This window comes from Nymphalis io, chromosome 20, assembly GCF_905147045.1.
Source record: "Nymphalis io chromosome 20, ilAglIoxx1.1, whole genome shotgun sequence".
NCBI classification, from domain to species: Eukaryota; Metazoa; Arthropoda; class Insecta; order Lepidoptera; family Nymphalidae; genus Nymphalis; species Nymphalis io.
Window position 1 is genome coordinate 5,694,352 of NC_065907.1, and position 15,933 is coordinate 5,710,284.

Sequence of the window (15,933 nt, forward strand, 5' to 3'; positions counted from 1 at the left end):
ACCAACCTTGGGAACTAAGATTTTATGTCCCTTGTGCCTGTAATTACACTGGCTCACTCACCCTTCAAACCGGAACACAACAATAACAAGTACTGCTGTTTTGCGGTAGAATATCTGATGAGTGGGTGGTACCTACCCAGACGAGCTTGCACAAAGCTCTACCACCACTATATAACCGCAGGACATTATTATTATGAATGGTAGGTAATTGAAAAAAAATACAAATATGTAATAAATATATAATTTATTCACAACAAGTTGTATAAAAATATCACATATTGGAATTCCCTGCCGGCAATTTATCATTTATTGCAATATCCTATATGTAAAATAAACATATTTTATATTATCTTTGAAGGTACTGGGTTATATAAACAATTGAACAATGTCAATAACAAATAAAACAATGTAAATTTGTGGTTTACTACAAGATAACAGATTTACTACTTATAAAAGTAATGTAACAAAATTATAAAGCTACAAAATATAATACGGTATTACTCATTGATCAGAAAAAAAAGTGTCATCTTTTAACTTGATAGAGTCTGGCTGATCGAGAGCTGCTCGAGCATTTTCTATATCTTGTTCAATGGCTGCTATTAATTCTTCTAGGGATTTAAAGTTTTTTTCGGGCCTTAGATATCCAACTATACAAATTTTTAAGGTGGAACCATAAAAATCTCTTCCGAAATCATGCATTACATGGGTTTCCTGAAAATATAAAATTAAACACAATTAATTAATTCAAAACAAATGTTACATTTAAGATTCGTGTATTAACAACTTCTACAAATTTCGTATATTTATGTAAATTGTAGATAGTCCATCTCTGCATTTTAGATAAAATCAATCTTTATCTTTACAACAAAAAAAAATATTAGAAATGTTTTAAATTTTATCTGCAGTCGTACTAATTAGTCATAAGACACACGAGGTATTTCATAAAACATATTTTCTGGTAGAATCATAAAGCTAACCTGTGGATTTTTTTCTAATAGTTAATTAATAGAATTACAAAACTATCATATCGATAATATCAAAATCTCAGTATATCCACACTACTTAAGTTATTCAAAATCTTATGCTATCAGTTTTTATGTTATGTATCGCGTTGTTTCAGTAAAATGCTTGACTTGCATACGATAAATTATCGATAGTTTATTCATTAGCATAAATGTTAAACTAAATATGTATATTTATAAATCACACTGTTTAAAGATATACCAAATTCTAGTAAACAAAACGTTTAAAAATTCAAACGTTTTGTTTTGGTAACCCTATATGAGTTAATAGAGTAAAAACTTACAACAACGATAATAAATGATATATTATGTAAAAATATTGGAAATATTAGGAATAGTAACTTTTTTATCTTAAAGAAAAAAAAAAACAAAAACTACAAGCAGATTTAGATAGGCTCTCACTTTGGTGTAAAGCAAATAAAATGGTACTTAATATTAATAAATGCTACTACATACAATTTAGCCGAAATAAGACTATAACATTAAGTGTTAACTTATCACATCGACGGACAAAACATAACTTGTGTTGACAATGTTCGCGACTTAGGTGTCTTAATGGACCGTCAGCTAAAATTTGATGACCATATAAAGTACGTTTCATCGAAGGGTTTCAAAATGCTTGGTTTCGTTCTAAGGAATTGCAAAGATTTTAAAAATTGCTCTACAAAAATGAAACTTTTTAGCAAAATTATCCGGCCAATCCTGGAATACAATTGCGTTGTGTGGAACCCGTACTATGATGTGTATGTGAGGATGTTGGAGAAGATCCAAAAAAAGATTTGTTAATCATCTATCATACAGCGATAGCTTATCGAGGGTAATTGGAGGTTATGGAGATAGATTGAATCTGTACCATAGGTCCTCACTCGCTTGTCGTAGAAAAATACACGATCTTGTTTCCCTTTACAAGCTATTTAATGGTAGGATTGACTGCAACGAATTAATCTCATCTTTAAGTGTTCATACGCCGTTTCGTTTGCCCCGACTTAGTGCCTACAACTTCTTTCAAATATCCACATTTAAAACCAACCTCGGACACAACTTCTGGTATACCTCGAATATGAAGACAATACAATGAACTCGCAAAAAGCAACACCTTGGATATTGCCATTAATCTAAGTACATATAAAACAAATCTTAAGCAATATTTAAAATCAAGTTCATACGTTAATTCATTCATTCTCTTTGTATTTTTAGTATTTTTTTAGTATCTTTAGTATTTTTTAGCTTTTCAAATTTTATTCCTAAATTTTAGTCATTTAACATAAGTTCTGTTTTTCGTTTTAGTTCTTTAAGTCTTGATTTTAATTTTACTATTTATATTAGCCGTTACTTAGTTATATGTGATGGATGCTGTGATTTCCTGTAACTGAGGGAGCACATAGATTTTAACTCGCATATTATATTAAAGCTTGTCATGTGTATTCCTTATTGGAGATCAAAATAAAATAATAAAATAAAAAAGAAAATTCTGTTATTTATGAAAGTTTGGTTGTGCGGATACGCTGACCCGTCCCATCTATCTTACCGAAACTCTACTCTTTGATGACAATTGTAATAGGTGGTTTTATAAACTTACAATAGACAGCTCCTTATTCTGATAGAATGGACACCATCCAATATTTACTACCATCTTTTGAACTGGTTCTGAGTCTACCTTCGCCCATCCATAGTATACACCTGGTTTTACATCCTGGGGCAATAATTTTGCTACGTCCCTTGGAAAATTAGCTGCAAACACAAATACAAATTCTACATTACGTTACTATATAAGCAAATAAGTAAATTATTTAGCGCTGTACATTTTGTTTTTAATAGGGTACTTATTGAACTTATTTTGAAAACATTTTTGGTTCGGTTTTCTGAGCAATTTCGTAATATTTTTGTATCAACTATTGTTCGACGACATTGCCTGCCTTTAAAAATATTTCTAATAATAAGTTTATAACGTATTAGTATACTGTATGGTATTAGTACCCCATTCGATTCGGTGTTGTGAAAATAGTACTAAAAGTATTGCTAGTTAACTGTTAATTTATTAACGTGAATAGAATCATAAAAACTCTGGTAAAAAAGAAGATAAAGAGAAATTATCAACTTCGTAAATACTTCTCTTTTGAACTGACCGTTTTGATACAAGCTTTAAGTACGAAATTAAGTAATTACAGATGTTCCGTGATACCAAAGGTAAGCGTAAGAATCTATACTTTACATCGCAAATTATAAGTAAATATTAACCAAAAACAAATAAAGTATTAAGTGCATAAACAATTACAAAGATCATTTAAATCCACATTTATTTTACAGATTAATTAATCGTCTTCACATCCCTTATTTACGCCGAACAAAAATTTGGGTTAGTGGCGAGCAGTTTCTGTTCATAATAAATCCAATCTTTGTACATTTGCACGTTTATCTTCTAAGTTAAGTCAAACCGCCGCCGTATTCTCTATCCGCTTCTGCTGTGTGTTAATTGGTGATAACCAATCCAATTTCTTCGATTGCCTATAGCAATCGAAAAGGAAGGAGTAAAGATAAACAAACCTTAATGATTATGTATTCCATGCGAATTGCTAATATTATGTTGTACTAAAACAATTCTTGATTGACATAAATAAATATTTAAACATTCAAAAAACAATGCTCGCCGTTGTCCACGGCGCCGAGTGCGCCCCGAACATCGGAATACCCACTAAAAAACCAGCGGTACACTTTCCGTCTTAACGAGGAGCGCCACGGGATCGCTTTCGCATGCTACCGTGATTATTCCGTTAGCCTCTGTCATCATCATGGGCTGACAACAGTTTTATTTTAGAACGTATTTTTTTCAATAAGTATAAGGCCTTTGTTTCCAGCATATAATATTACACGAATTCACTGACAAATAACAAAACTGAATCTACCAACAGAATTTTCGTCCATGAGTATATGGTTTGGTGTATCAGCAAGAACATTATTTATGTCGACGAAAAAGGCTTCCATTTCTATTTTGGGGGTTCGAACATTAAGCGATTAGCGTTTTATGAGTTTTCAAACAATAAAACAAACGTGTGTAGCATGTCAAAAACAGTAGACACACTTTTAGCCAATCGAGTAATTTTACTATGAATTCTCATGGACCCTTTGAAATAAATGATAGCCAGATAGTAATTTAACGTGCTATTCGCCTTGTCGACGAACCTTTGACATTCTGATGAGGTCCCATTTTACAGTTTCCACTTCAAACTGAGATTCTAAAAAATAAGTTTTATATTTGTAGCACACCAGGGTTGTTTCTTCGCCATAACAAATGCCAGAATCAGGGATATATTAGCTACTGGGGACTGAGGGCACATGCCTATATATTTTTACAGTTTTTGTAAAAGACAAATGGGATTTAGCCTTTAAACACCACACTGACCAATGTGTCTTAACGAGTTCTTGGATCGACATTGGACTGAGACTAGTAAAATTAAACTGAGAATTTTAATATTATCAGTCAGGGTTACCTCTCGGAGTTGTGGTCTCAAAATTTATTTGTAGTCATTGCATATATGTATTATGTATATTTTACTTTGTATAATGCTGTATCCATTCATCTGTCTACATATAATAATAACCATAACTATTTTAATATAAAAAAGTGTAATTATAAAAAAATAAATAAAGCGAAAAATATAAATAATATTATATATAAATATAAATGTTACAAGAAAATATGGTTTTCAATGCTGTGATAGATCTTTTGTGTTCCAAAGTGTTTGATAAGGCAGTAGGTGATAAGCTAAATAATCATTAAGGTGCATTTTTCCAAGATAATATTCAATTAGAAACACAAAGGAACATATAAAACTTAAAATTGTAATTATCTAAGGACAGTTCATATGGATTTTACCTTTACAAAAATAATTAACCCACAGATTAAACAAGTATCAAGTCTGAATGGTTGATTCAACCAAATGCAATCTTTTTTAGCAGCAAACATACTCGCATCCTTTAAAAAAGTCACATATTATATAGCTTTTTTTGCATTTTATTTTAAATACAGTTTATAAGTATTTATAGGTATAATGGTAAGCCTTTAAGGAACCAGATTATGATTAACACAGAATGGCCAGCAATAAAAATATAACTTTATTCCAGATCTTCTCAACCCAAATTATGTTATTATTAATCAATAAAAAGTGTGGAGTGGCAGTCTGCAGCTAAATGTTGCGAAGACCTAGCATATGGCCTGTAGCAATACGAACCCCGAACCAGAGGCGAGATAAAGACTGACGGAAATCCATTATCAAAACTAAAAAGCTTAAACACCTCAGGTCCGTACAACACGAGTCTGGTGCAATCGACTACTACATCAGAGCTCGAATATGAGCAGCTTGGGCAAAGTAAAGGAATAGATGTAGGAAAACAGATCCTGGTGTTATTATGCCATGAAAATATTAGGCAGAAGAATAATAGAAAAATTATAAATAAATTGACTACACTAAAACAATTTAAGTTTAATACAGATTGATTTGCTAAAATATACTATAAAATGTTTTTTATCCATTATTACAAGTAAAATTAAATTTGTGTTGTATGTTTAAAAAAACTACTTGCCTGTTGGACAACCCAAATCCTTTGATCCTCTTCCAAAACCTTTCACAACTTCACCTTTTAAATAAAAGGGTAGGTAAGAAAACGACATATTCTTTTGAATATTTTTTAAAAAACATTAACTATTTATTATAAATTAAAATATACGGATGGTAAATATTATTAAAATATTAAATAACTAGGTTAGCTATCAATGGCAAATTTATAGTGTGAATACAAGTGAGTGTAAATTACAATACCATTGTAATTTATATTAGTCAGTCTAATCACTCAATTCAATTTCCTCCAATTTCCGCATGTCAAAAACAGTAGACATTCAATGTCATAACATGTACTTCAATAATCTTTTGTAAGCTACAGCTTAGACCTTACATTTGTATTTACAAACAATACTGTGAAGATCGGTAATCACAGACCACAGTGTGCAGTTATGTACTGTGTCATGTATTCAAATGTGACGTAAATTAAAGTAAATATAAAGGGACTCAAAAAATTACTCAAGCAAAGTTAAAAAACTTTAGATGTCAACGATGACTTAAGAGTTATGACGGTTGAGCTTCAGTGTTGTTAAGTGTTGACTGTTGACAAACGACGGACAAAAATGTCTCTGACTAAACTCTTATTTGAGAATGTTAATAATTAAAAATTAATATTTAATTATTAACATTCTCAGTTACAGATTTATCTGAAATAAAAAAATATATATATATTCAACGTTTCGTTTTACGTTAGTACCACTACAGACTAATAAAATTTTCACTGATTTCATATTACATAGACAAATAGATATAATTTGACATCTGTGGATAAAGAAAAATATCTAAAATTTTTGTTTGTAATGTCGTATTATTTATTTCAGGTGTATTAAAGTATTTGATTTTGCTTTATACTTAGTAAAAGACTTATAAAAATATTTGTTAAGACACTACAGTATGCATCATACTATGTTTCTTTTATTTGTGTATCCTTGTAGTTGATGTGAATGTTGTGTTGTCAAGTGTAGTTCTTTTGTGAGATTTGACATAAATAAGGATAATTATAAACAACATGATAACTAAATAGAAAATAAAAATGACTGAAAGAGCATACGACGGAGAACAATCATCGTCTGCGTGGGATATTCCTGGGCCATCATCTATAGCTGCAATTTTAGATACTGTTTATACGTCTCCGGCCTCTGATAATATACTACGGAATGGTAAATTCTAATAAATATGGTGTCTATGACGATAATATTGCCTTTGCTTCATTTCTATTTATTATATTTCAGAGGAAATGGAATGTGATCCATTATTTGCTGAAAGTGATGATGAAGTAGAAGTCTTGCCTGTCCCTATTGAAGTAATGTCAGAAAGAAGTGCAGCAACACCAAAAAATGCTATATCATCAAGTTACGTGAATTCCACTTCACCAATCCAACCTTTGTCCCATCCTGTATCTGCATACACACCTGTCCCTGAAGAATACCAGCCCTTGCCAGACAGTTCTAGTTCTATTGAATATGGTCTTGGTAGGAATAATCCAGATAGTACTATTTCACTTGGACCTGGACTTCATGACCTAAACATGCGCTATCAACCAAAACCAGCTAATCAGCAGAGTGGCTATTTTTATCCTAATTATATACACTATGCTAGTGTAAGACCTACTGCAGAGTATATAGTTGCCCCATACCCCTCAAACAACATGATTGTACTTGGTGAGGATAGGAGTCATGTTCCAATAAATTACACACTCTCCCATCAGCAACAAATTCAAGAGAGCAATTTGACACGCCTACGATATGAACATATGTCCACTGTTAATGATTCTCTAAACCTCTTTCCTAGTAATGGAAATCGAAATCAAAGTCACACAAATAATTTAGAAAGACCGAGTCGTAAATTAAACATATCTCCCAGGAGAAAACATTCAAAGGAAAATGAAAGTAATCCTAACACAATAGAAGTAAGTTCAGAGGAAGAAGACAATTTATCTACACCTAGTAAAAAGCAATGTGACAGTAACATAACTAGAGAAGTGACAAATTCAAACAGAGATCAGGGTAGTAGTTCAAGGCCTGGAGGTAGCAGTTCTAGCTCAAGCACGAGGGTAGATGTAAAAAGAGAGCCACAAGAACAAACTGAAATGTTAACAAGAGCTAACAGGGTAACTGCTAATCAAGCTCAACCTGAACACACTTATCAAATAAATAGGCCAAATAATCAAAATCAAGCACAAACTACACCCAGGCCAACATTTGGAAATTTACCACAGCATCATAATATTCAAGTGAAACAAGAAAATCCTGCTGTCTCTCGCACTCCTCATAGTTGTACTTGTCCAAATAACCATGTGCACACATGTTCGTTCCTCACACAAGCTGATCAAAACTTGGCTCACAGATCAAGCCCAAATTACTTTAACTATCACAATGGATCACATCATCACCACCATCACCACCACCACCATCATCATAGGACTTTCCATAATGCTCATGACAATCCAGCAGGTTCAACAAATCCAACTATTTCACACATTAAAGAAGAACCTGACTTGCAGCCAGTTGTGAAAGTTGAAAATGTAATCGAACAGCAAAGTCAAAATAATAACCGGCAACCACAAGCAGCAATAGTAAAAGTTGAATCAATGGAACAAGATCCAGTGAAGTCAGAACCCGGGACATCCAGTCCACAGCGGAGCAAAAGTAGTAGCAATAGCAATGCAGTACAAGTGAAATCTGAGCCTCCAACAACAACAAGTGTATCCAGAAAACGTGATATTGATGGCGTTGATCGAAGAGCTAAAGATTCTTCACCGCAACCGGGTACTAGTTCAGGAAGAATTCCACAATCAGAAAATTATGCCACAGCAAAAGAGAACAACAATCAGGTATATTATATTAATCTCTTTCTCTGTAATGACCATGAAAAGCTTTTTTAACAGTATTATTAAAAGACTAATTATTTAGTTCTAAAAAATTTTTTATTGTAGTGATCATTGTAACTTTCGATGGTATAATTTACTATCTTGTTGTCTTAGGCAAATCCACCAAAAAATTCCGAGGCAGCTACTGGTACTGGCAATGTATTATCTGCACCAGATTTGCAATTAGACTGGGTGTCAGACTCCAGTTCTGATGACGACATTCAGGTCTTAGAAGAAGAACAAAATGTATGTATGCTGGTTTATTAGTTTGCTTAACCAAAGATATTTAAAAACCGATATAATTAATAATGTTACTGTACTAGACTTAAATCTGAGCAAAATTTTAAATTAAACATATATATATAGACATACATTTAATAATAAATATATACTAAGCTTTAGGAATTACAAACATGTTTATGAATTTGTAGAGGCAAGTGGTAGACTTGACGAACTCGCCGGGTCGGAACGCGCAGCTGGGTGAGGAGGGCGCGCCCGAGCCGGCCGCCGTGCGCTCGCCGCGCCCTCTGTTCGAGTCCGTGCCGCACCGCGAGCCGCCGCTCTACCACACGCCACCCGTGCCCCCGCATGCGCACCTGCTTCATCAGAGGAGGTGTGGATTGCATTCATACATATTGTTGTTCTCTGTGTTCGTATGTTTTTATCTATTTTTTTTTATAGAATAGGAAGGCGGACGAGCATATGGGCCACCTGATGGTAAGTGGTCACCAACGCCCTTAGACATTTGCATTGTAAGATATGTCAACCATCGCTTACATAGCCAATGCGCAACCAACCTTGGGAACTAAGATTTTAATTCCTTGTGCCTGTAATTACACTGGCTCACTCACCCTTCAAACCGGAACACAACAATATCAAGTACTGCTGTTTTGCGGTAGAATATCTGATGAGTGGGTGGTACCTACCCAGACGAGCTTGCACAAAGCCCTACCACCAGTAGTATTTCACTGCTAATTTTAAAATTATAAAATGTATAAAGAAATTACCTATTGATGTATTAGTGTTATTTAGTGACTAAGATTTATAAGCAATAATAATACATTTAATATAAATTGCAAAACTTTTGCACACTTCTGGTGTAATCATTGTTTTAAAACTACTAACCGTTATATTGTGCGTGCAATAAACTTTTATTATATTATTTCATCTTATCTACGGTCAAATCGATACAATATTAAGAAACATTTTGAAACAACTTCTCCGACGCCACGTTCGTAGATTGCGGTGCATGGTGGCGTGTCGCGGGTGCTGCTGCGCGCCACACGCGCGCGCCCCGCACGCACACCCACACACGCACGCGCACTCGCACGCACACGCACACCCGCACGCCACGCCGCCGCACGCGCATCGTGAGTTCATTATTGTTACACAATACTTCAATTATTGCGTTCATTTTGAACCGCTCGATTTTTGTACGGGCTAGCTCATAAGGCTGTAGATTCCCAGTTTCCATGTTCGAACACTGGGATGGATCAAATAAAATTAGTGGATGATTGTGTCAAGAATTATTTAAACAACAGCCAGCTGCCAGGAGTATTGGACTATTTTTTTTGAATGTTTATTTAATATGTTAGTAGGAGAACGTCGGCGAGAAAGCATGCCCGTACCGCCGCCGTATCTCGTACACGAGCGGCTCTGGCAGCGACAACAACACATGTTGGTAAGTTGTCATTTAAATATTCCATTGTATATATTACGCAACACCTCAAAATTAATTAAGTAAATCTTCAATAAATATTATTGTTATTAAATGTTAAATTAGTTATAGTAGTTACTCGTCAATCCTTATATTATGTGTATATTTTTTTTCCAGGAAGTGCAACGCCGTAGCCTAATGGGCGACATGGGCGGTATATCTTCAGGTTTCTCTCTCTACCCGCCATCGTCGTACATTTCGCCGAGACCTACAACTATGCTAGCGGTAATTAAATTACATATTGAATTGAATTAAATACTACACGGTTAATATTTTATACCGTGATGCTTATTTGAATAATAAAAAGGTGCATACAATAGCGGATTTATTTTTTGACATTATAAAGATATGCGTAATAAGTTTTCGTATATCTGATGTTATATTTCTGGCGGCGTCCAGACCAATAATCTTTTCTCCGAATACGTCGACATAATAACCTATTTCCGCCTGGAATCCTAATATGATAAGTTTCATATAGAAGTTGGCGTAAAATGTTTATAACAATAATATGAATTGATTTGGTATTGGATTACTTTTTAAACCAGTAACAGCATCCCAGTGCTAAGATCTCCTCGCCTCTTATGCATAATTTGACGGGCCAGTTGGCGTGGTTGGTAGATACTTGCCTTTCACGCCGAAGGTTGTGAGTTCGATTCCCACCCAGGACAGATTTGTGTCCATAAACATGTCTGTTTTTCCTGAATCTAGTGTAATTATCTATACAAAAGTATGTATTTACAAAAGAAAAGTAGTATATGTAGTATATCAGTTGTCTGGTTTCCATAGTACAAGCTCTGCTTAGTTTGGAATTAGATGGCCGTGGGGATTGGAGGCACACAAGTGGCAGAATTTTAACCGATATTTTCCGTGATGTTATATTTCATCGGGGTGAAAATGAGATGAATTATAAACAAAAATTAAAGATCAGTTATGTTATCAGAAATTTGAACCCGCGACCTTTTCTTAAAAATCACATGATCTATCCACTTTTTCTATTTAATCAGTAATCTTAATTTTTTTCAGTTCCCCGATGAGCTTGACCACAATGACTTAACACCTACATCTTTGATCCTGTAAGTATTTATATTTCCTTGTAACCAAATTGATTGTTATAAAGATATTAGAACCAGGGTATAAATATAAGTAATTCACAATCAAAACAATAATTATTTTGGCAAACTAATTTGATTACCAATTAATAACTAAATATAGCTTATGCCAATCAAAAAAAAAAAAAAAATAACTAACTTAAATAAACAAATCTTAAATGTATATATTCCATGTGATTTGCTAATATTTCTCCTATGTTATCACCACAAACAGTTCTTGATTATTATAGATAATTTATAAAAAAACTAACCGTCCCGACCTGCGATAGACCAGCGATACTCAACTGTTTCTTTATAGGGGCCACAAACAAGTGTTAGCCATGGTGTCGTGGGCCGCAAACAAATAATATTTAGGTAATGATTACTTAGGTCTCGGGATTGTTACAAATTAAATTAAACAACTATGAACGGATTTATGTAGTGTCCGTGGCCACAAGCAGTTGTTTAATTCAAATAGTTCAAAATAAAGTAACATTAAGTGGGACAACCACAAAAGTTCAATGTCGCAGTTGTTTATTTTTATTTATTCCTCTTGCAATTGGAAAAGACTATGGATTATTTCGGTGTTCATGATATCAGAATTTAAGGTCTGATTCAATTCAGCGTTTAGACTTAAATAATATAAAAAATAAGTGATGATAGATTTTAGCTAAATTTTGAAATCAACTTATTTTTGTGTGCATTTACAAAATAACATATTTATATGTAGATGAACCATAAAGTATGAAATTAAATTGTAACACAGCTGTGAAACTTAATAATTCAACATATTTTCAGAGACGGCCAGCATGTACATCACCACATGCATCACTACTTTCAAATGCCACCCCATCTTCATATCTCCATTCAACCATCGGTCACGGTAAGTTGATATAATGACTTTTATATATTAAGCTTTAGTTAAAGTTAAGCAACTGTGAGCATTTTGGAGTACAATAAATCTACTCCCAATAGATTTATATATATGAATCACTAGCTGTCCATCCCGACTTTGTGCAGGTAAAATTCATGCTTATGTTATAAATTAAAACTATGTTCCAAATTTCAGCTTTCTAGACTTGGTAGTTCTGGCTTGGTCGAGACAAATGATTTTATATGATTGTCAGCAATAACTAATTACTGCTTGTAAATATAAATATGCCAAGTACTAGTAGAGAGTGCTAGTACTGTCAGTAAGTGAGACTGTCGCTCGGGGCAGGGCTCGGGCGCGCTGTCGGCGCTGGTGCGCGCGGGCGCGGGCGAGGAGGGGCGGCGCGCGGCGCGGGGCGCGTCCCGCGCGGTCATCGAGCGCAACACGTACCGCCACTACTACGCGCGCCCCGCGCCGCACCACCAGGACGAGAAGTGCACCATCTGTCTCTCCGTCTTCGAGGTCGACTCCGACTGCAGGTACCGTACTTATTACATTATCGCATTAAACTATTAGTAATTGCAAAGATATTTTGTAAATGAAATATGAGAACGTTCTAATAGATATATAATAATTAAACCAAAATATAATTGTTGTGGCTAGTAGTTTTTTTCTTTAATTAATTTTGTATCAATCAACATTATAATGATAAATAGTAACTACTAAACCTTATGTACATTTGCAATATGTGTACACATAGGTTTTCTTTCTTTCTATTCGGTATAATATTTGTATCTACCTAGAATTGAAAGATCTTCTATAACCTAATTATTAATGTAATCTAATGTTGCTGTCCCTAGTGTAATACTAATGATACCTTTAGAATTTGAAACAATGGAAGGCATCAAGTGCATCTGATAGTGATGTTGCTGTGAGCCTTTATTGACAACTAACCAAACAACAATCAACCTTGAAGGAATTATCTATGATTAAATGAAACAATGGAAACAGAAAGTTTTTAAATTTATTACTTATGACTTAGGCTTTACCATTTTAGGAATAATGCATAATTTAGAGTGCATGCTAAAATTATATCATAGTTCATTTTTTTAATTATATTTTTCATGTTTTATATTTTATAGACGTTTACCATGTATGCATCTATTTCACATGGAGTGTGTGGACCAATGGCTCAGCACCAACAAACACTGTCCAATATGCAGAGTCGATATTGAGACACATCTCAACAAGGATGCTACATTTTAATTAGGTAATGTTTATACATACATTACTATACTATTTATCAAATATGAAATAGTAAAATGCATGATAAAACAGTTTTAAACATAAGAACCATATAGTTATTTACTAACTGCAGACAAATCTGTTTTCACAAAACATTTAAAAGAGTACCTTATCAAATACATTTAATTTACAATTATTGAGATATAGCCCTATTTTAATAAGCAGATAATTCAATGCAAAATGATTTTTCCGAATAGGTCTATTAGTTCTTGGGATTCGCTCATTCGAAAAGAGAAACAGTATTACAATTTATTATTTATGTGTTCAAAATAAAAACAAAGTATTGAATTTGTAGGTACCTATATTCTTATTATCTAATATCACTCATATTTACATGAATTTATCTAATTAAGAACTGGGGTGTAAATGGTAGCCAGATATTCTATTCTTTTATATTTTGCTTTTTATCATTTTGTGATTCAGTTTTCAACTTTTCTTCAAGGTGGGGTGCACTTATAATGGCCTGCTGCTGTAACTCCAAGCTCTCTTGCTGCAACTCATGTGTTAATTGTTTTTGAGTGTTACAAGCTCTGAAAATAAAAAACAGTCTGTAAATAATTTAATAAATGTACAATATAAAATATTTTTTCTTCAATTTGTTAAATGACTAATTAATTATGATAATGTTTAATAAAGTGACTTTTGTTGGAATGTAAGTCTAGAGGAATTTTATGGAAAAAAATGTAAAATGCTTGGCTGTTATAGGAGTTAGAATAATATTGTTTCATTTCATCTCACAGCTGATATCTATTATATCTGTTTGACTAATATTCACTTCCTATGATAGCCGATGATAATTTATGTGATATGTTTGAGATTTGGTTAAATTTTTGGGAGCAATTGTGTTTTTTAAGTATAATGACTGAAGGTTACTAAAATTGGTTGTTACAGGACTGACTCAAATAAAACATTTTAAAATTGATACTCTTGACTCTAGATTTACCTGTTATAAAATTATTTTTTAGGTTTGTAATGTACAATTTATTGTTTTAATCTTGCTTGGTTACTTCTACATTTATAAGGGAAATATAAAAAGATTTAAAAGTAGATTTAAATATATATATCACAATTTATTAAAGCATTTTATAAAATAAATGTTGTTTTTTTTATACCTGCATGCTTGATCAATTCTTTCACAAATAGCATCAGATGCCACTATGTTCCCGGACAAGTATGATATTTCTGCTGCAGTAGTTGCTAATTTTTCGGCATAATCCATATAACCTAAAATAAATAGATAAATATAATGATTTCATGATATATAAATTTATGAAATATGTTAGAAGTAATTGTTGCATACATTTCAAGATTTTAATCAAATATTAGCACATTATATATTTATTTTAGCATTAAAAGTTTAAATTTATGCTTCAAGTAAATTTTAATTTCAATTAAATTTTAACTTTTAAATTTAATCATCAATAAGACATTAATTCTTTGAATCCCTAAGATATACTAAAATAAGTATGAACATACTAAAGAGAGTTCGCAGGTTGTGTTTAAGATCGCACAAAGAACCACGGACAGCTATTAGTTGATCCCAATGATGCGGTGGGGTACCGTCATCTCCCCACTCTAGAGCTTGTCTTACTAAACAAATCTCTGAAGTCAAAGCTTCTCGTAATCTGCAATATTGAAAGTATTAAATCGACATTTTGTTAATGTATTAATTATAAAGAAGAATCGAAACACACTAAATAATTTTACCTTTCGCTAGTGTCTTGAATAGCAACTAAAGTAACCGTAAGCAACTGTGTTGCAGCGTTGACATTTACAGTGGTAGCTTGTCGAATAAGGAAATCATGTTCTAAGCTATCTGGATCCCATGATAGTTCAAATTCTCTAGGCTTTTCGTCGCAAAAAGCGGTAGTCACAAGCCCTAAAGTTACCGGTGCTACATTTCGTATTTTTACAATATTTATTTTGCTATTTGTTTTATAAGCTGTTTGAAATATTCGAAATACTCTGTTTCTAAACATCATGCTACTTATTAATTGGGATACAAATTTTAAATAGTTACAAGACCATTATAATTTTTCTAACCAAACATTGTGGTAATTGAATAATTGACAACTGACATTATTTTGACATTGACAAATAGTACTTGCTACAAACGTACTAGCAATAATATAAGTATAAACATAAAATAATAATACATGTTATTCAATGCTAATATACATGTAAAAAGTTATTAGTAATATCATTGATGTTATTTAAATAAATCTTAATTATAATAAAACGTCAAAGTTATATTTCTAAATATAAATATGTAAGTGTTGTTATTTTTAAGCTTTCGAAAATTTTGGAATAGAATCCTCTCAAATATGATACGCTAGCTAATAGTAACTTTTTAAGATAGAACTTGCGTAAAACCCGTTCTTAGTCAGCGTCTACGTCGGAATGAAAAATTTCAGGTCAATCGGGAGGATAGTTTAGGAGATCTCG

At 32.9% G+C, this 15,933-nt stretch overlaps 3 protein-coding genes across 4 annotated transcripts; 1 reads left to right on the forward strand and 2 right to left on the reverse strand.

Moving 5' to 3' along the window:
• Positions 1 to 229: 229 nt before the first annotated feature.
• Positions 230 to 6,140, reverse strand: LOC126776285 (putative riboflavin kinase). Its single transcript, XM_050498626.1, has 3 exons — positions 5,604 to 6,140; positions 2,602 to 2,753; positions 230 to 711 (listed from the first exon to the last, which is right to left on the reverse strand). The coding sequence occupies exons 1-3, from the start codon at positions 5,689 to 5,691 to the stop codon at positions 502 to 504; spliced, it is 450 nt and encodes a 149-aa protein (XP_050354583.1). The 5' UTR covers positions 5,692 to 6,140; the 3' UTR covers positions 230 to 501.
• A 269-nt stretch (positions 6,141 to 6,409) lies between these two features.
• On the forward strand, positions 6,410 to 14,577 carry LOC126776283 (E3 ubiquitin-protein ligase Arkadia-like). Of its 2 annotated transcripts, none has more exons than XM_050498623.1 (12): positions 6,410 to 6,798; positions 6,871 to 8,471; positions 8,622 to 8,753; positions 8,939 to 9,156; positions 9,747 to 9,877; positions 10,103 to 10,188; positions 10,342 to 10,449; positions 11,248 to 11,297; positions 12,111 to 12,195; positions 12,532 to 12,722; positions 13,326 to 13,453; positions 13,931 to 14,577. In XM_050498623.1, exons 1-11 carry the CDS (start codon positions 6,672 to 6,674, stop codon positions 13,447 to 13,449), a joined length of 2,853 nt encoding a protein of 950 aa, XP_050354580.1. In that variant the 5' UTR covers positions 6,410 to 6,671; the 3' UTR covers positions 13,450 to 13,453; positions 13,931 to 14,577. The 2 variants fall into 2 exon arrangements, with proteins under 2 accessions (XP_050354580.1, XP_050354581.1); XM_050498624.1 differs by having other exon boundaries at positions 8,939 to 9,120.
• On the reverse strand, positions 13,772 to 15,560 carry LOC126776284 (uncharacterized). The gene is made up of 4 exons (XM_050498625.1): positions 15,196 to 15,560; positions 14,965 to 15,113; positions 14,601 to 14,712; positions 13,772 to 14,018 (listed from the first exon to the last, which is right to left on the reverse strand). Exons 1-4 carry the CDS (start codon positions 15,468 to 15,470, stop codon positions 13,871 to 13,873), a joined length of 684 nt encoding a protein of 227 aa, XP_050354582.1. The 5' UTR covers positions 15,471 to 15,560; the 3' UTR covers positions 13,772 to 13,870.
• Between the last annotated feature and the right edge of the window lie 373 nt (positions 15,561 to 15,933).